This window comes from Mustelus asterias, chromosome 18 (assembly GCF_964213995.1).
Source record: "Mustelus asterias chromosome 18, sMusAst1.hap1.1, whole genome shotgun sequence".
NCBI classification, from domain to species: Eukaryota; Metazoa; Chordata; class Chondrichthyes; order Carcharhiniformes; family Triakidae; genus Mustelus; species Mustelus asterias.
In genome coordinates, this window is record NC_135818.1 from 28,833,307 (window position 1) to 28,855,490 (window position 22,184).

The 22,184-nt window shown below is 45.4% G+C and overlaps 1 protein-coding gene across 1 annotated transcript in view; it reads left to right on the top strand.

Moving 5' to 3' along the window:
- Window positions 1–220: 220 nt before the first annotated feature.
- LOC144506906 (papilin-like) overlaps window positions 221–22,184 on the top strand; it is a 90,635-nt gene continuing 68,671 nt past the window's right edge. The window contains exons 1-2 of the mRNA XM_078233260.1: window positions 221–298; window positions 20,133–20,476. Of these exons, the coding sequence (XP_078089386.1) occupies window positions 221–298; window positions 20,133–20,476 (422 nt within the window). The remainder of the gene's footprint in view (window positions 299–20,132; window positions 20,477–22,184) is intronic.

Sequence of the window (22,184 nt, forward strand, 5' to 3'; positions counted from 1 at the left end):
CCCACCTTGGGCTTGATCAAACGAGATCCAAGCTGACAGGATGAGGCATTACACCCCCTCACAGGACTGACCTGAGCTTCACCTTAGCCAGAAGGTTGGGAATGGCTTTGAGAATTGCACCAGATAAAGCCTCGGTTTAACCTCATTGGCTACCCTGATCACTTGCTCTCCCCTAGCACAGGCAAACCATGATTGCAGGCATCAGCACACCTCAAGTACAATGGGCTTGAGCCACATCCCCAGCCTGATCATGGTTGCGCTCCAGCCAGATAAGTATTTACCACTGTATCGCCCAATAGTAGGTTGCCTCAAACAGGAACCTATAGAATCGGAGTTACATATGGGTTTATTTTATGTTCAGGCTAACCCATATCTATCAATTAGGTATAATTGGTATAATTACTTCATATCTTCTCCCCAGTATCATTGTCAATGTACTTGCCAAGATTCATAATGAGGCATGAGTTGCAGAGCAAAGCAATTTTCTAATTAACCTAATTTGCATTTATGAATGAACTCTGTTTTGCATAATTATTTCAAATGTCATTTCTTCAAGTTTTATAAATATAAAAATAATGGGTTAATTGTTAACAGAAAATGTTTATGTCAGTAATGCCAATTCAACCCATCACATCTTGCAAAACTTTGCCCAGTTAAATACGCAAAATCTAAAAAATTGCAATAAATCTACTGATTGTGCTTTCAGAATACTTCCCATCTGCGCTGGACATCTGATGTTTCATTTGATTTTAATGAGCCTGGCATCAAATCTCATTCTCGATTTCAAGAGTAAATTCAGTGAGTTACTCCACTCAACAAGATGATACACAATAGAAATATCAGTCGGCGAAAGTACATCTTTGGGCCAGTATCAGCAGCAACATAACTCTACAGGGTTGCCATTCTCTGCTTGACTTGACTATAATGCTAAATGAAAACAGTAAAATATATTCTGATTCTTTGCTTCACTTAGTACTTACTTCATACACTGATCAGCAAAGCAATCATAGAAATCCTACAGTACAGAATGAGGCCATTCGGCCCATCGAGCCTGCACCAACAACAATTCTACCCAGGCCCTATCCCTATAATCCCATGTATTTACCCTAATTCCCCTGACACTAATGGACAATTTAGCATGGCCAATCCACCTAACCCGCACATCTTTGGGTTGTGGAAGGAAACCGGAGTACCCGGAGGAAACCCACGCAGACACAGGGAGAATGTGCAAACCCCACACAGACAGTAACCTGAGGCCGGAATTGAACCCGGGTCCCTGGCGCTGTGAGGCAGCGGTGCTAACCATTTGCCACCGTGCTGCCCCTAATCAATAGAAAGGTTTGTCAACAGCTGTAAAATAAGAAAATAATTTTTCCTAATGAGTGAAGAGGACACTCAATAGAGTGCATGGTAACAAATATGAGGTCTATGAGATTATTATGCTTTGGAATTGTGTCTTTAATTAAGGGAAAAATGAAGGGGTCATGTGATCTATTCTGACGTGTGCCTGTCAACAGGCCTGGACATGGCTGTTAAAGATTAAAGTGAGGCCCAGATAGATAGCCAGATAGGCTCAGATGCACTAACTTTCCATGCCGCCCTTTTTTCAACCCCTAAGCTAGTCTCAATTGCCCACGTTTGGCCCATATCTCTCTATACCCATTTTAGCCATGCAACTGTCTTTTTAAAAGACAAAATTGAACCCGCCTCTACTACTGCCTCTGGCAGCTTGTTCCAGCCACTCACCACCCTCTATGTGAACAAATTGCACCTCTGGACCCTTTTGTATCTCTCCCCTCTCACCTTAAACCTATGCCCTCTAGTTTTAGACTTCCCTACCTTTGGGAAAAGATATTGACTATCTAGCTGATCTATGCCCCTCATTATTTTATAGACCTCTATAAGATCACCTCTCAGCCTCCTACGCTCCAGAGAAAAAAGTCCCAGTCTATCCAGTCTCTCCTTATAACTCAAACCATCAAGTCCCGGTAGCATCCTAGTAAATCTTTTCTGCACTCTTTCTAGTTGAATGATATCCTTTCTATAATAGGGTGACCAGAACTGTACACAGTATTCCAAGTGTGGCCGTATCAATGTCTTGTACAACTTCAACAAGACATCCCAACTCCTGTATTCAATGTTCAGACCAATGAAACCAAACATGCCGAATGCTTTCTTCACCGCTCTGTCCACCTGTGACTCCACTTTCAAGGAGCTATGAACCTGTACCCCTCGATCTCTTTGTTGTATAACTCTCCCCAACGCCCTATCATTAACTGAGTAAGTCCTGTCCTGGTTCGATTGACCAAAATGCATCACCTCGTATTTAACTAAATTAAATTCCATCTGCCATTCGTCAGTCCACTCGCCCAATTGATCAAGATCCCGTTGCAATCCTAGATAACCTTCTTCACTGTCCGCTATGCCACCAATCTTGATGTCATCTGCAAACTTACTAACCATGCCTACTGAATTCTCATCCAAATCATTAATATAAATGACAAATAACAATGGACCTAGGACCGATCCCAGAGGCACACTGCTGGTCACAGGCGTCCAGTTTGAGAAACAATCCTCTACAGCCACCCTCTGTCTTCTGTCATCTTACTTCACCTGATGACTCACCTGATGAAGGAGCTTGAGGCTCCGAAAGCTAGTGCTGCCAAATAAACCTATTGGACTTTAACCTGGTATTGTGAGACTTCTTTCTGTCATCAAGCCAATTTGGTATCCATTTGGCTACCTCACCCTGGATCCCGTGAAATTTGACCTTATGCAACAACCTACCATGTGCTACCTTGTCAAAAGCCTTGCTAAAGTCAATGTAGGCAACATCAACTGCACTGCCCTCATCTATCTTCTTGGTTACCCCTTCAAAAAACTCTAAATTAAATTTGTGAGACATGATTTTCCACTCACAAAGCCATGCTGACTATCCTTAATCAGTTCTTGTGTCTCTAAATGCCCGTAGATCCTGTCTCTCAAAATACTTTCTAACAACTTACCCACTACAGATGTGAGGCTTACTGGCCAGTAGTTCCCAGGCTTTTCCCTGCTGCCCTTTTTAAACAAAGGCACAACACTTGCCACCCTTCAATCTTCAGGCACCTCACTATGACTATCGATGATTCAAATATCTCGGCTAGGGGACCCGCAATTTCCTCCCGAGCCTCCCACAGTGTGATAGGCTGCACTTCATCAGGTCCCGGGGATTTATCTACCTTGATGCGCTTTAAGACTTCCAGCACCTCTTTCTCTGTTGTGGCAAAATGGGTCACATTGCAAAAGCTTGTTGGGCTAGACCAGCTTCCCCTGAGAAGAATATTCAGAACAAGAATCTGGGTACCTTCAAGAAGAAGAACAAGTTGCATTCTACAAAAAAAAATTACTATATGGGAGAAAATAATTTTATGACTGTGAAGAAGAAATAAGGAAGAGCTCCAATTGATCATCTTATCCATACAGGGTGAATCACAGATTCTTGGTGATTCCAAATTAAGTGGACAACCTATTAGGATGGAGGTCGATAGTGGTGCTGCTGTATATAAAGCAGAACGAAGAACAGTATAGCACAGGAACAGGCCCTTCGGCCTGCGCTGACACATGATGCCTTTCTAAACTAAAGATCTTTTGCCTCTATGTGGTCCATATCCCGCTATTCCCTGCTTATTCATCTATTTGTCAAGATGCCTCTTAAAAGTTGCTTTTGTATCTGCTTCTACCACCTCATCTGGCAGCGCATTGCAGGCATTTACCACTCTCTGTGTAAAAAACTTGCCTCTCTCATCCCCTTTAAACTTTCCCCCTTTTACCTTAAACCTATATCCTCTAGTAATTGACATTTCTACCCTGGGAAAAAAGACTCGAACTATCCATGCCTCTCATAATTTTGCAAATTTCTATCAGGCCCCTCAGCCTCCGATGTTCAAATGAAAATAAACCAAGTTTCTCCAAGCTCTCCTCACAGCTAATACCCTCCAAACCACACAACATCCTGGTAAATCTTTTCTGAATCTCGCCAAAGACTCCACATCCTTCTGGTAGTGTGGCGATCAGAACTGTATGCAATATTCCAAATGTGGCCAAGCTAAAATTCTACACAGCTGCAACATGACTCGCCAATTTTTATACTCTTATGCCCTGATTGATGAAGGTAAGTATGCCTTCTTGACCACCTAATGCACTAGTTTTGCCACTTTCAGGGAACTGTGGACCTGTATGCCTAGACCCCTCAGTATGTTAATGCTTCGAAGGGTTCTACCATTTACTGTATACTTGCCTCCTGCATTAGACCTTCCAAAATGCATCACCTCACATTTGTCTGAATTAAATTTCAACTGCCTTTATAGGACGGGGTATAGAGTATAAAAGCTGGAGTCTGATGATGCAGCTGTATAGAACGCTGGTTAGGCCACATTTGGAGTACTGCGTCCAGTTCTGGTCGCCGCACTACCAGAAGGACGTGGAGGCGTTAGAGAGAGTGCAGAGAAGGTTTACCAGGATGTTGCCTGGTATGGAGGGTCTTAGCTATGAGGAGAGATTGGGTAAACTGGGGTTGTTCTCCCTGGAAAGACGGAGAATGAGGGGAGATCTAATAGAGGTGTACAAGATTATGAAGGGTATAGATAGGGTGAACAGTGGGAAGCTTTTTCCCAGGTCGGAGGTGACAATCACGAGGGGTCACGGGCTCAAGGTGAGAGGGACGAAGTATAACTCAGATATCAGAGGGACGTTTTTTACACAGAGGGTGGTGGGGGCCTGGAATGCGCTGCCAAGTAGGGTGGTGGAGGCAGGCACGCTGACATCGTTTAAGACTTACCTGGATAGTCACATGAGCAGCCTGGGAATGGAGGGATACAAACGATTGGTCTAGTTGGACCAAGGAGCGGCACAGGCTTGGAGGGCCGAAGGGCCTGTTTCCTGTGCTGTATTGTTCTTTGTTCTTTGCTATTTCTCCATCCAAGCCTTCAGCATATCTATGTTCTCTGGTAATCCTCCTCATTATCCGCAGCTCCACCAATCTTTGTGTCGTCCGCATACTTACTAATCAGGCCATCTACATTCTCCTCCAAATCACTTATATATATTACAAGGGTCCCAACATTGATCCCTGCGGAATACCACTGGTCACAGATCTCCAGTCAGAAAAACACCCTTCCGCCTCTACTCTCTGTCTTCTATGACCAAGCCAGTTCTGTAAACACCTTACTAGCTCACCAATGATCCCATGTGACTTCACCTTCTGTATCAGCCTGCCATGAGGGATCTTGTCAAAGGCCCTGCTAAAGTCCATGTAGGCAACATCCACCACCCTGCCCTCATCAATCATCTTTGTCACTTCCTCAAAACACTCAATCACATTTGTGAGACACGACCTCCCCCGCACAAAGCCATGCTGTCTATCGCTAATAAGTACATTCATTTCCAAATATGAGTAAATCCTACCCCTCCAATTTTCTCCAATAATTTCCCCACCACAGGCTCAGTGGTCTGTAATTTCCCTGATTATCTCTATTGCCCTTCTTAAACAAAGGAACAACATTAGCTATTTCTCTGGGACCTCTCCTGTGACTAAAATGGATAGACAGATTTCGTACAAGGGCCCAGCAATTTCCTCCCTCGCCTCCCTCAGTATTCTGGGATAGATCCCATCAGGTCCTGAGGACTTGTCTATCTTAATACTTTTCAAAACACCCATCTCCTCTTCCTTTTTTATATCGACATGCCCTAAAATATCAACATACTCCTCTCCACTCTCACCATCCACCATTCGCCTTTGTGAATACCAATACAAAGTATTTGTTCAGGACCTCACCCACTTTCTCCGGCTCCATGCATAAATTCCCTCCTTTGTCCTTGAGTGGACCTACCCTTTCCCTACCTATCCTCTTGCTCCTTATATACACACAAAATGCCTTGGGACTTTCCTTAATCCTGTTTGCCAAAGACATTTTCTGGCCCCTTTTAGCCCTCCTAACTCATCGTTTAAGTTCTTTACTGCTTTCATTATATTCTTCGAGGGCTTGGTCTGTCTTCAGTTTTCTAAACCTTTTTGACTGAACTCACAATTTCTTGTGTCATCCATGGTTCCTGAATCTTCCCACTCTTATCCTTTATTTTCACAGGAATATGCTGGTCCTGAAATCTAATCAACTGGCCTTTAAAAGATTCCCACATGACAGATATGGATTTACCTTCAAACAGCTGTCCCCAATCTACATTCTCCAGTTCCTGCCTAATATTGTCATAGAACATAGAACATAGAAAGCCACAGCACAAACAGGCCCTTCGGCCCACAAGTTGCGCCGATCACATCCCCACCTCTAGGCCTATCTATAGCCCTCAATCCCATTAAATCCCATGTACTCATCCAGAAGTCTCTTAAAAGACCCCAACGAGTTTGCCTCCACCACCACCGACGCCAGCCGATTCCACTCACCCACCACCCTCTGAGTGAAAAACTTACCCCTGACATCTCCTCTGTACCTACCCCCCAGCACCTTAAACCTGTGTCCTCTCGTAGCAACCATTTCAGCCCTTGGAAATAGCCTCTGAGAGTCTACCCTATCCAGACCTCTCAACATCTTGTAAACCTCTATCAGGTCACCTCTCATCCTTCGTCTCTCCAGGGAGAAGAGACCAAGCTCCCTCAACCTATCCTCATAAGGCATGCCCCCCAATCCAGGCAACATCCTTGTAAATCTCCTCTGCACCCTTTCAATGGCTTCAACATCTTTCCTGTAATGAGGTGACCAGAACTGCGCGCAGTACTCCAAGTGGGGGTCTAACCAGGGTCCTATAAAGCTGCAGCATTATCTCCCGACTCCTAAACTCAATCCCTCGATTAATGAAGGCCAGTACGCCGTACGCCTTCTTGACCGCATCCTCCACCTGCGAGGCCGATTTAAGAGTCCTATGGACCCGGACCCCAAGGTCCTTCTGATCCTCTACACTGCTAAGAATGGTACCCTTCATATTATACTGCTGCTTCATCCCATTGGATCTGCCAAAATGGATCACCACACACTTATCCGGGTTGAAGTCCATCTGCCACTTCTCCGCCCAGTCTTGCATTCTATCTATGTCTCGCTGCAACTTCTGACATCCCTCCAAACTATCCACAACACCACCTACCTTGGTGTCGTCAGCAAACTTACCAACCCATCCCTCCACTTCCTCATCCAGGTCATTTATGAAAATGACAAACAGCAAGGGTCCCAGAACAGATCCCTGGGGCACTCCACTGGTCACTGACCTCCATGCAGAGAAAGACCCCTCCACAGCCACTCTCTGCCTTCTGCAGGCAAGCCAGTTCTGGATCCACAGGGCAACAGCCCCTTGGATCCCATGCCCTCTCACTTTCTCAAGAAGTCTTGCATGGGGGACCTTATCGAACGCCTTGCTGAAGTCCATATAGACCACATCCACCGCTCTTCCTTCGTCAATGTGTTTGGTCACATTTTCAAAGAACTCAACCAGGCTCGTAAGGCACGACCTGCCCTTGACAAAGCCGTGCTGACTACTTTTGATCATACTAAACTTCTCTAGATGATCATAAATCCTGTCTCTCAGGATCCTCTCCATCAACTTACCAACCACTGAGGTTAGACTCACCGGTCGGTAATTTCCCGGGCTGTCCCTGTTCCCTTTCTTGAATATAGGGACCACATCTGCAATCCTCCAATCCTCCGGAACCTCTCCCGTCTCCATCGACGATGCAAAGATCATCGCCAAAGGCTCCGCAATCTCCTCCCTCGCCTCCCACAGTAACCTGGGGTACATCCCATCCGGTCCCGGCGACTTACCAACCTTGATGCCATTCAATAGTTCCAACACATCCTCTTTCTTTATGTCCACATGCTCGATCCTTTCTGTCCACCGCAAACCAGCGGTACAACCACCCAGATCCCTTTCCACCGTGAATACCGAGGTAAAGTATTCATTAAGCAGCTCCGCCATTTCTAACGGTTCCGCACAAACTTTTCCCCCTTCACCTTTTAAGGGTCCTATGCCTTCACATCTCATCCTTTTACTCTTGACATATTTGTAGAAAGCCTTGGGATTCTCCTTAATCTTACCCGCCAAGGCCTTCTCATGACCCCTTCTCGCTCTCCTAATTTCCTTCTTAAGCTCCTTCCTACATCCCGTATACTCCTCTAAATCCTTAACACCTCCTAGCTCTCTGAACCTTCTGTACGCCTCTCTTTTCTTATTCACCAGGTTCATCACAACCTTCGTGCACCACGGTTCCCGTACCCTACCAACACCCCCCTGTCTCATCGGAACGTTGTCATGCAGAGCTCCAGACAAACATTCCTTGAAAATCCTCCACTTTCCTTCGGTACTTTTCCCCAAGAATGCCTCCTTCCAATTTACCCGTCTAATTTCCTCCCTGATGACACTGTATTTCCCTTTACTCCAGAGAAACACTTTCCTAGCCTGCCTGATCCTATCTCTTTCCAATGCTATCGTGAAGGAGATAGAATTATGATCGCTATCCCCAAGATGCTCACCCACCGAGAGATCCTCCACCTGTCCAGGTTCATTAGCCAGCACCAGATCAAGTACAGCCTCTCCTCTAGTAGGCTTATCCACATACTGTGTCAGGAAACTCTCCTGGACACACCTAACAAACTCCTCTCCATCCAAACCCCTAGCCCTAGGGATATTCCAATCTATGTTTGGGAAATTAAAAACTCCCATCACGACAACTCTGTTATTCCTACATCTCTCCAGGATCTGTTTCCCCATCTGCTCCTCAACATCTCTGTTACTATTGGGCGGCCTATAGAAAACACCCAGCAAAGTTACCGACCCCTTCCTGTTCCTAACCTCCACCCACAGAGACTCCGTAGTCAATCCCTCCACGGCGTCCACCTTCTCTACAGCCGTGACACTATCCCTGATCAACAGTGCCACTCCCCCCCCTCTCTTGCCTCCCTCCCTGTCCTTCCTGAAACATCTAAAACCCGGCACCTGAAGCACCCAGTCCTGTCCCTGAGACATCCAAGTCTCCGTAATGGCCACCACATCACAATTCGAAGCAGCAATCCACGCTCTAAGCTCATCCACTTTATTCACTACACTCCTGGCATTAAAATAGACACATCTCAGACCTTCAGCCTGAGCACTTCCCTTCTCCATCACTCGTCTAACCTCCCTCTTACCCTGTTTACATTCCTTATCTATTTGCGAGCTAACCTCCTCGCTCTCAGTCCCCTCATTTCGATTCCCTCCCCCCAACCTTTCTAGTTTAAAGTCTCTCCAGTAGCCTTAGCCAACCTTCCCGCCAGGATATTGGTCCCCCTGGGATTCAAGTGCCACCCGTCTTTTTAAACAGGTCACACCTGCCCCTAAAGAGGTCCCAATGATCCAAGTACCCAAATCCTTGTCCCTTGCTCCAGTCCCTCAGCCACGCATTCATTCTCCACCGATTCATGTTCTCACTCTCCCGCGGCACAGGCAGCAATCCCGAGATTACTACCTTTGCATTCCTCTTTCTCAGCTGTCTACCTAACTCCCTATATTCTCTTTTCATGACCCCTTCCCTCTTCCTACCTATGTCAGCAGTACCTATATGCATCACGACCTTCGGCTCCTCTCCCTCCCCCTTCAGGATTTCTGGGACTCGACCAGAGACATCCCGGACCCCTGCACCAGGGAGGCAAACCACCATCCGAGAGTCCCGTCTGTGTCCGCAAAAACGCCTATCTGACCCCCTCACCGTAGAGTCCCCAATTAGCACTACCCTCCTTTCCTTACCCTTTTGCACTACTGGGCCAGGCTCAGCTCCAGAGACACTGCCACCGCTGCTTCCCCCAGGTGGGCTGTCCTCCCCAGTAGTACTCAGACAGGAGTACTTATTATTAAGGGGCACATCCACCGGGGTGCTCACCATCAACCGAGCTTTCTCCTTCCTCACTGTTACCCAGTTACCCTCCTCCCGTGGTCCCGGTGTGACCACCTGCCGATAGCTCCTGTCAATGACCTCCTCACTATCCCTAACCCGGCGAAGGTCCTCGAGCTGCAATTCCAGTTCCCTAACATGGTCCCTTAGGAACCGCAGCTCAACACACCCAGCACAGATATGGTCGTCCGGGAGGCTAGGAGCCTCCAGGACCTCCCACATCCTACATTGGGAACAACATACTGGCCTCACACTCATAATTGCCCCTTTAAACACACAGGGAAAAAAAAAAGTGAATGAAAATTTTAAACTTACCTTTCCTCCTCCTGTTTTCTCCAAAGCCCTGCTCTCACTGGGTCTTTTTTTTTAGGTTAGAGGAGGAGGGAGGGTGGGATACTCTACAAGTGTAGAGTATCGGGATTCCTCTCTGTTCCAATTTATTGGGGGAAAAAAAAAAAATCTCTCTCTCCCAGACCTCCCTGCGCGACCACTTCCGGGTTTACATATTTTTAAAGAAAAAACCCGCGAAAAAGTAAGTTAAAAAATAACAGCGCTTACCCGCAGCACTCCTCTCGCGAATCTCTCCCTCTCTGCTGCACTTCCAAGAAGCAATAGTTGCCTTCCCCCAATTTAGCACTTTCACCCGAGGACTACTCTTATCCTGACTCATCAGTCACTTAAAACTTACAGAATGATGTCATAATTCCCGAAATGCTCTCTCACTGAAACTTTGATCACCTGACCTGGCTCATTCCCAAATGCCAGGTCTAGGATGGCCCTTTCCGTAGTTGGACTATTTACAAATTGCTTCAAAAAAACCTGGAAACACCTAACAAATCCCGCCTCCCCCCCCCAACAACAACAACCTAGTTGTTCTTGCATTTTTCCATAATCTATTCCTCTATCTCCTACTGACTGTTGGGAGCCTGTTGTACAATCCCATCAAAGTGATTACACCCTTCCTATTGCTACCCATATGGCCTCACTGGATGAACCCTCCAAGGTGTCTTCCCTCAGTACAGCTGATATTCTCCTTAACCAGTAATGCAACTCCCCTACCTCTTTTACATACCTCTCTATCATGCCATCCAAATCTAAATTTGGAACGTTAAGCTACCAGTCTTGTCACTCGCTCAACCAAGCCTCTGTAATAGCTACAACATCATAGTTATATGTACTAATCCAAACTCTAAATTCATCTGCCATAGCTGTCATACTCCTTGTCTTAAAACAAATACACGTCAGACCGCCATCTCACCGTGTTCAGTAACCTCTCTCTGTCTGTTCTTTGTCTTAGCCTTACTGGCCGTAGTCTCTAACTCCTCCTCGGTTATTTCACTTGCTGACTTACAGCTCTCGTTCCCACCCCCTGCCACACTAATTTGAGCCCTCCCAAGTGACACTAGCAAACGTCCCTGTCAGGATATTGGTGCAGTTTAGGTGCAACCTGTCCTTCTTGTATAGGTTCCACCTGCCACGGAAGACATCTCAATGATCCACATATCTGAAGCCCTCCCTCCTACCAGCTCTTTAGCCATGTATAACTACTATCTTCCTACTTCTAGCCTCACTGGAATATGGCACAGGGTGTAATCCCAAGATTGCAACCCTACAGGTTCTGCTTTTCAACTTACTACCTAACTCCCTTTGCAGGACATCGTCACTCTTCTTGCCTATGTTGTTAGTACCAACATGTACCACAACCTCTGGCTGCTCACCCTCCATTTTGAGAATGTCCTGCTCCCGCTCAGAGACATCCTTGACCCTGGCAGCAGGGAGGCAACACACCATCCTGAAGTCTCTTCTGCAGTCACAGGAACACCTATCTGTGCCCCTGACTATAGAGTGCCCCATTACTACTGCTCTACTGCACTTTAACTCTCCCTCCAGTACAATGGAGCCAGCTGTGGTGCCACCACTCTGGCTGCTGCTGTTGCCATCCCCTGATAGGCAATCCCCCCCACAACTATATGCAAAACGGTATACTTGTTAGAGAGGGGGATAGCCACAGAGAACTCCTGCACTGTCTGCCTGCCCCTTCTAGTGGTCCCCCATCTACCTGCCCGAACCTTGGTGTGATCACATCTCTAATACTCTTATCTATGATGCTTTAACTTAATTCCTGAGCCTATACACCAAAAAGTTGCAGCATCTTCCTTTACAACTAGCTGATGTGATTTTAATAACATATAAGGAAGAGATGGTGCTGTTAAAAAGCTACATCTTGGTTACCGTAGAGTTGAGTGAGCAAACAGCGGAGCTGCCTCTCCATCTAGTCTGTGGTAATTTTGAGCTCTATTTGGGAGACCATGGTTGGAGAAGATAAAGCTTAACTGGAGCGCTGTCAACAAATTGGTTGATGTCAAAACAAAACTACAGCAACTTCTGGATAAATACAAGAAAGTATTCGAAGGGACACCTGGCTCAATGAAGGGAGTTTCAGGTGAAAATCAAGATAAATCCTAACAGTCAACCCTAAGTTCTTAAAACAAGAGAGACGCCATATGCATTTTGTCCCAAGGTTGAAGAAAGAATTAGTACCATTTATTAATGCTGGTGTATTTGAGCCTGTTACAATGAGTGACTAGGCTACTCCTATCATACCTGCCATGAAACTAGATGGTTCAGTTAATTTTTGTGGTGATTCTAAAACAATCATTAATTCTGTGTTGTGTGCTGATCAATATCCAGTTCCTTTAATTGAAGATTTGTTTGCTGGGTGGGCATAAATTCAGCAAGATTGATGTTTCATAAGCATATTTACAGATGAAGGTAGTCATTGAATCTCAACCATTGCTTACCATCATTACTCATAAAGGTCTTTTTCATTATAAAATATTGCCTTTTGGAATAACATCCGCAGCAGCCCTATTCCAAAGATTGATGGATCAGATTTTAAGTGGTCACGCTGGGGTGTACAATGTTACCTGGGTGATATTCTGATTACAGGATCCAGTGAACAAGGGTTCTTGAATAATTGAGAAGCAACATTGGAGCGTTTTCAAGTACATGGTCTGCAAATGAAGAAAGAAAAGCATGACGTTTTTCTGACGTCAGTCCAGTATTTGGGTCACGGTATTGATAGTAAAGGCCTATGTAAAGCACCTAAAAAGATGGATGCTATTTTAGAAGCCCCATGTCAGATGAATGTGATGAAATTGAGGTCCTTTCTAGGATTAGTAAATTATAATTGCAAATTTGTTCCTAACTTAGCTGCATTATTGAAGCCATTGCATAATTTACTATGTGTGAAACAGTTGTGGGACTGGACAACAGAATGTGAAAAAGCATACAAGGATGTCAAAGATGCTTTACAAAAGTATAAAGTATTTATTCATTTTAATCTGAAGCTAACATTGCTGTTTGCTTGTGATGCTTCACCTTATGGAGTAGGGACAGTCATTTCACATATTATGCCTTCGGGAGAAGAATGACCAACACCTTTTGCTTCGTGTACTTTGACCAGTGCTGAATCTAACTATGCTCAGCTAGAAAAAGAAGCACTGAATATAATTTTTGACATACAAAGTTTTCATCATTATGTATATGGTCACCATTTCTGATCATCGACCCTGAACTACAATTTTTGGGCCATATATAGGCATATCAATGGTAGCTGATTGCTAATATGGTCACTGATCCTATCTATATAATATAAAGTAACATAGAAGCTAGAAGCAGGAGTAGGCCATTTGGCCCTTCGCGCCTGCGCCGCCATTCATTTTGATCATGGCTGATCATGGAATTCAATATCCTGATCCCCCACTTCCCTCCATATCCCTTGATCCATTTAGCCTCGAGAGCTATATCTAATTTCTTCTTGAAATCAGGCAACATTTTGGCCTCAACTACATTTTGTGGTAGTGAATTCCACACATTCACCACCCTCTGGGTGAAGAAATTTCTGCTCGCCTCAGTTCTAAAAGGTTTACCACTTATCCTCAAACTATGACCCCCTAGTTCTAGATTCCTCCACCCTTGGGAACATTCTTTCTGAATCTGCCCTGTCTAACCCTGTTAGAATTTTATAAGTTTCTATGGGATCACCTCTCACTGTTTTAAACTCCAGTGAATATAATCCTAACCGACTTAGTCTCTCCTCATATGACAGACCTGCCATCCCAGGAATCAGCCTGATAAATCTTCGCTGTACTCCCTCTATTGCAAAGTATTGCCAATCAAAGTGCCATGCCAATGCTGGTGCATCATCACTATCAAAAATCACAGGAACAGGCCCTTCAGACCACCAAGTCTGTGCCGACACATATGCCTCTCTAATCTAATATTTGCTTTCCTCTACATGGTCCATACTCCCTGCCTATTCATGTGTCAATCCAGATGCCTCTTGAATGTTATTACAGAATCTGCATCTGTCACCTCCTCCGGCAGCGCATTCCAGGCATTCATCACCCTCTGTGTGAAAAACCTGCCGCTCACATCTCTTTTAAACATTCCCCCTCTCACTTTCAACCTGTGCCCCCAAGTAATTAACCCTTTGAGCCTGGGAAAAGACTCTGACTATCCACTCTATCCAAGCCTGTCATAATCTTGTAGACCTCTATCAGGTCTCCCCTCATCGTCCAATGCTCCAATGAAAACAATCCAAGTTTGTTCAACCTTTTTTCATAGTCCATATCCTCCAAACCAGATAACATCCTGGTAAATGTCTTCTGCACCGTTTTCAATGCATCAACATCCTTCCAGTAGTGTGGCAGCCAGAATTGTACACAACACTCCAAATGCGGCCTAACCAAAGTCTTACACAGCTGCAACATGATTGTCCAATTCCTATACTTAATGTCCCGACCAATGAAGGTCAACATGCAATATGCCTTCTTGACCACCTTGTTCACCTGAGTTGCCACCTTCGGGGAACTGTAGATCTGCACGCCTAGATCCCTCTGTATGCTAATACTTCTAAGGGCTCTACCATTTACTGTATACTTTCCTTCTGCAGTAGACCTTCCAAACAGTCTCACCTCATATTTGTCTGGGTTAAATTCCATCTGACATTTTTCGGCCCAGGTTTCCAGTTGATTTATATCCTGCTGTAACCTCTGACAATCCTCACTATCCGCTACTCCCCCAATTTTTGTATCATCTGTCAATTTGCTAATCAGACCACCTACATTTTCCTCCAAATTATTTATATATATTACAAACAACAGAGACTCCAGCACTGATCCTTGAGGAACACCGCTTGTCACAGACCTCCAGTTAGAAAAGCACCCTTCCACTGCTAATCTTTGCTTTCTATGCCCAAGCCGGTTTTGTATCCATTTTACCAACTCACTTTGGGTCCCATATGACTTCAGCTTCTGTATCAACCTGCCATCCCTTATCAAAGACTTTACTAAAGTCCATGTATACAACATCCACTGGTCAATTTTTCTTGTCACTTCCTCAAAGAACTCAATCAAGTTTGCGATACGTGACCTCCCCTTCACAAAACCATGCCGCCTATCGCTAAAAGCCTATTCTCTTCCAGATGTGAGTACATCCTGTCCCTAAGCATCTTCTCCAATAATTTCCTCATCACTGATGTAAGGCTCACAGGCCTGTAATTTCCCGGATTGTCTCTTCTGCCCTTCTTAAACAGAGGAACAATGTTAGCTACTCTCCAATCCTCTGGTACCTCGCCCGTGGCTAAAGAGGATACAAAGATTTTGGCCAAGGCCTCAGCAATTTCTTCCCTTGCCTTTCTCAGTATTCTGGGGTAGAACCTATCTGGCCCTAGGGACTTGTCCAACTTAATGTTTTTCAAAACCTCCAATACCTCCTCCCTTTTTATCTCAACATGTCCTAGAATGTCAACATCCTCCTTTCTACACTCAACATCCACCACATTCTTCTCCTTTGTGAATACTGTTGCAAAGTACTCGTTAAGGACCTCACCTATCTCACCTGGTTCCACACACAAATTGTCTCCACTGTCCTTGAATGGACCTACTCTTTCCTCAGCTACCCTCTTCCTCCTTATATACGTATAAAAAGCCTTGGGATTCTCCTTAATCCTGCTTGCCAAGGACATTTCATGGCCCCTTTTTGCCCTCCTAAGTCTCTGTTTAAGCTCTTTCCTGCTATCTTTGTATTCCTCAATCCGTTTTCAATTTTCTGAAATTTACGTATGCCTCCTTTTTCACTAAGCTCACAGTCTCTCTTGTCATCCAGCGTTCCCGAATCTTGCCATCCTTAATTTTTATAGGGATAAAGATCACGCTTAACTTTACCTATTGAGCAGATACCACCAACTAATTTTGCTAATATTCTTTTTTTCTCATGAGTAGATCATTCGTTTTTGTCAGCTTCTCAAGTTCAGAGACATACCAGAAATGATCCTGTGATGGGAAGGTGATGGTTAAGGTATTGAAAGGAATGATAGCTGGAACATATCGCCCACATCCTGATTTGAAACCATCTGTGTCAAGAAATCTTGAGTTGACTATCCAACGTAGGTGTGTGTACGTTGGAACCAGCCGTCAGCAGATGAAGGAGTCTGTTTTGCAGCATGAGTGGATCCTTGAGAAAACACAATGTTCGGATTGTGGTTAAAGAAAATAAGGATGTTTATTGAACATTGTCTGCTAAAAATGTCAAGGCTTCTGCACAACTGCATGTATAAGTGATAATGATGCAAATGAAGGATTGAAATGACGCTGAATTCTATTAGTTGAAAGTACACACCAAACTGTGTGGCTATTAGTGCTTTAACTGGCATGTTCTCTCTCATTGGCTAAAAAGTGCTATAACTGACACTTTTGCGGAATTCTGTTAGAACATCATAGTGAGATTCACTGTGTTTGTTTTCCTTGCACGCAAGTAATAAAACTTAGACTGAGTACTCACCATTCCTTGTCTGGTTTCTTGGAGGTTCCACCGAGATGGCGAACTCCTGGAGTGTCTACATGGGAGAAAAGTGTGGTGCCTTGCTAACCAATGGCTCGAAAACTGTGGCTGCCTGATTTCGGCATAACGAGCTATCTGACGGGGGGAAATGCACATGTCGTCCTGTGTGGCACTACCAAGTAAGCCATCATCATTGAGGTTTGAGTCCCCTCCTCCCGCCCCTTAGTCCCCCCCTCCTGCCCCCAAGGGAACACCTATTACATATACATATTGATACCAGAAAGTGTCCATCTCATGTTTTGGGGTGGGTGAAGTGGACGCAGGGTAAGGAAAAGCTTTTCCCGCCCGACGGTACCTTTAATAGAGACTGCATTGAGAGTTTGGGATGTGTTTTGGAAGAATAGTAAAAGACAAGTAGGGTGGTCTGCATATCTCCAGTGGCAAAAGGAGATGCTGAAGCGCTTGGATGAGTCACGGAAAAGGAGTTTAGAAAATGCTAGAAAGTCTGAGGAACTGAGATAGAATCATAGAAACCCTACAGTGCAGAAAGAGGCCATTTGGCCCATCGAGTCTGCACCGACCACAATCCCACCCAGGCCCTACCCCCATATCCCTACATATTTACCCTCTAATACCTCTAACCTACGCATTTCAGGACACTAAGGGGCAATTTTTAGCATGGCCAATCAACCTAACCTGCACATCTTTGGACTGTGGGAGGAAACCAGAGCACCCGGAGGAAACCCACGCAGACACGAGGAGAATGTGCAAACTCCACACAGACCGTGACCCTAGCCGGGAATCGAACCCAGGTCCCTGGAGCTGTGAAGCAGCAATGCTAACCACTGTGCTACCGTGCCGCCCCTTCGATGTCCTGGATACTGTTTAGGCACACACAGGTGGACATCACTCCGTGATCAGGTGCAGTGGCCTTTTTTTTTATTCATTCGTGGAACATGGGCATCGCTGGCTGGTCAACATTTATTTCCCATCTCTAGTTGTCTGAGGGCAGTTGAGAGTCTGCAGACCAGGTAAGGACGGCAGATTTTCTTCCCTAAAGGGCATTAGTGAACCAGGTGTGTGTTTTTTTTCAACAATTGACAATGTTTTCACGGTCATCAATAGATTCTTAATTCCACATAGTTTTTATTGAATTCAAATTCCACCATCTGCTGTGGCGGGATTCGAACCAGGGTCCCCAGAACATTAGCTGAGTTTCTGGATTAATAGTCTAGCGATAATATCACTAGGCCATCACCTCTCCTGTGCCTGCTGGGGATATTACCTCGGCTGCCTTAGACCAAACCTTGCTGCGACTTGCTGATGCACTACGCAAGTCGTTTCCATCTACTGTTGACTGGCATAAGATTCACGGCACCGTTCAGATGAAGATAGATAGAGTCATTGAGATTTACAGCATGGAAACAGGCCCTTCGGCCCAACTTGTCCATGCCGCCCCTTTTTTAACCCCTAAGCTAGTCCCAATTGCTCACGTTTGGCCCATATCCCTCTATACCCAACTTACCCATGTAACTGTCTAAACACTTTTTAAAAGATAAAATTGTACCCGCCTCTACTACTATCTCTGGCAGCTTGTTCCAGACACTCACCACCCTCTGCGTGAAAAAATTGCCCCTCTGGACCCTTTTGTATCTCTCCCCTCTCACCTTAAACCTATGCCCTCTAATTTTAGATTCCCCTACCTTTGGGATAAGATATTGACTATCTAGCTGATCTATGCCCCTCATTGTTTTATAGACCTCTAAAAGATCACCCTCAAGCCTCCTACACTCCAGAGAAAAAAATCCCAGTCTATCCAGCCTCTCCTTATAACTCAAACCATCAAGTCCCAGTAGCATCCTAGTAAATCTTTTCTGCACTCTTTCTAGTTTAATAATATCCTTTCTATAATAGACCAGAACTGTACACAGTATTCCAAGTGTGGCCTTACCAATGTCTTGTACAACTTCAACAAGACACCCCAACTCCTCTATTCAATGTTCTGACCAATGAAACCAAATATGCTGAATGCCTTTTTCACCACTCTGTCCACCTGTGACTCCACTGTCAAGGAGCTATGAACCTGTACCCCCAGATCCCTCATATGAATCTGAATATAACCATTCGTCTTCTGTCAAGAAGCCAATTTTGTATCCATTTAGATACCTCACCCTGGATCCCGTGAGGTTTAACCTTATGCAACAACCTACCATGCGGTACCTTGTCAAAAGCCTTGCTAAAGTCCATGTAGACAACATCAACTGCACTGCCCTCATCTACCTTCTTGGTTACCCCTTCAAAAAACTCAATTAAATTTGTGAGACATGATTTTCCACTCACAAAGCCATGCTGACTGTCCCTAATCAGTCCTTGCCTCTCTAAATGCCTGGAGATCCTGTACCTCAAAATACCTTCTAACAACTTACCCACGACAGATGTGAGGCTCACTAGCCTGTAGTTCTTAGGCTTTTCCCTGCAGTCCTTCTTAAACAAAGGCACAACATTTGCCACCCTCCAATCTTCAGGCATCTCACCTGTGACTATCGATGATTCAAATATCTCTGCTAGTCGACCCGCAATTTCTTCCCCACAATTTCCTCCCTAGCCTCCCACAGTGTGCTGGGATACACTTCATCAGGTCCTGGGGATTTATCTACCTTGATGCGCTTTAAGATTTCCAGCACCTCCTTCTCTGTAATATGTACACTCCTCAAGACATCACTATTTATTTTCCCAAGTTCCCTAATATCCATGCTTTTCTCAACAGTAAATACTGATGAGAAATATTCATTTAGGATCTCACCCAATCTCTTGTGGATCTGCACATAGATGACAGTGAGGCATGAGGAAGAGCAAGGTGGCAGATGCAGTATAATGTGCATAAATGTGAAGTTATCTTTGGTAGCAAAAACAGGAAGGCAGATTATTATTTGAATGGCTATAAATTGAGAGAGGGGAATGTACAATGAGAGCTGGGTGTCCGCGTACACCAGTCACTGAAGGTACGTATGCAGATACAGCAGGCAGTAAAGAAGGCAAATGATATGTTGGCCTTCATAGCGAGAGAATTAGAGTACAGGAGCAGGGATGTCTTGCTGCAATATACAGGGCCTTGGTGAGGCCACACCTGGAATATTATGTGCAGTTTTGGACTCCTTATCTAAGGAAAGATGTTCCTGCTATACAGGGGGTGCAGCAAAGGTTTACCAGACTGATTCCTGGGATGGAGGGCTGGCATATGAAGAGATGTGGAGGATTATGTTGAATCTTTCCGCTCGTTAATGCTCTTGTACATGACCTTAAAAAAATGTTTACATTGACCTGTGTTAGGTGGGAGGGCAAGCAGAATTTGCCTGAAATCATTCGCACTTTCTTGCAGTGTGAGCGACAGCTCCAGTATCAGAAACCCAAACTGGGAAATAGAGGAGCTGACAAGGTGTTGTATGCTGGTCAGTCGGGACCTGGGGGACGCCAGCCGCAATGGGGCAGGAATGGAGGACGCAGAAGAGAACGGTTGGCCGGCCAAGTTAATAATGCAGTTGCCTGCTTTACTTGTGGTCCCGGAATTGCCCTCAAAAGACAGCAGGTGCAAGGACCCGAGGCTATGCCTTTTCCGTCTCCACCACTCCCAGCACCTCTGATGACCCCTTTTACCATGAATAATCCCTTTGGCCTGGATGAAGGAATGTTGGATTTTTACATAGCATTCACTAACTCTCAAAGGTTTGCATTCCCAGGTTGCTGAGGTACAGAAGAGAGTTACCACTGAAGGGTGTCATACGTACCAGCCGGGAGACTTAGTCCTCATGAAGGCCTTCCAGAGGAAGCACTGTCTGGAACCTCATTGGGAAGGCCTTTACCAAGTCTTGCTGACTACTCACATGGCTGTGAAGGTGGAAGGGAGACCTCTGTGGATCCACACCACACACGTCAAGCGAGTAACACCCTTGGAAGAAGGAATTTAAACAAGGGCTTGATACAATTCGAAAGGTGGACTTCTTAAAAATTATTATTGGCTGGACTACCTTTTCCAGGGGCATGGATTGACAATTCCAAGGTCCGAAAGATGCAGTCTGTCACTTCACAGGGCAACCAGACCCAATGTTGGATCTGTATTCACGTCCCTGCCACCTCCACCTCATTGGAGATGCACTTTTTGGCCCTCCCTTCAGACCTTGAGTGGGCTGCAGATGACGTGGTGATCCTCATCCGTCATGCGTCTACTTGGAGGCTACAGCCCACCCCTGCGACCATTAAAGGACCGACGTGGCTGTGTGTTAGAAGAAATTATACCCAGGATAATACTGGGGTGGATGATTTACAATTGAGCTCTTGTACCTACCTTGATGGTTATGACCACTATGAAGCCCGATTTCGCTTCCACAATCTGTCTAGTCCCATGACATCCTTTTGGGATTGCAGGAGTAACGATCCATTATGCATTTTGCAGACACCCACTTCCAAGGCTAAACTCACCTGCACCAAGGGGGATGCGATTGCCAGTGGTTTCGTCACCATTTGGACTTCCGACGGCATATATCCTAAAGGATCAGAACTTTGTAATTATAGGGAACAGTCTGGCTGCGCTGACCTGTTGGCCTTGCGGACTTTACGCCTTAGCCGGACTTGTCGTATCTGTTGGTACGCTCAGAAGAAATTTCCCCTTACCCAGTATTGGCTGGCCTTTTGCCGAAACTCCTCATGCTGGTACCCAACCCTTGTTCACAATGACTCGTTCTGGCTTTGTGAGGATGGAGCATACAAGACTCTCCCCATCAATTGGGCCGCACCTGCACCATAGGCCACATTGTCCCTGAGGCCTTAGGGGTCAAACGCCTATCCATCCACTCCCTCCATAACCACTTAGGATTTATGGGGCATCAGAAACAGCCAGTTCAGAACTCACTAGTCACCCGTAACACTGGCTTCCACCAGTTTGAGACTTCCTCCGAGGTCTTGGGGTCTCAGAATTAGAAAGGGCCATTATTAATATTTCTGCTACCATGGGACTAATTGAGAATTAGTACTTTAGATGCCATTCAGGGCCTGCAGTCAGAAATTCAGTCCCTTTCTAAGGCGGTGTTTCAGAACCGCATGGCCCTTGATCTCTTACTAGCGGCACAATGGGGAGTTTGTGTAGCTGTCAATGAGACATATTGCTTCTACGTTGATGAGGATTGTAAGATTGAGACAGATGTGCATACCATTCAGGAGCAGGTGCGTCTCCTGCACTCATTTGCTCAGGAAAAGTCTTTTGGTGGGGTTGGCTCCTAACATTGGCGGGTGGTTTGGAGATCTTTTCAAGACTCTTCCAAAATACCTTCTTGTAGGCCTTGCCTTGCTCATTGTCCTGTACGTTGTTTTCCAACTTTCCCTTCACTTCATCCGTTCCATTTTCTGCCCCGTGGTCCTATCCACAGCCCAGCTCCTC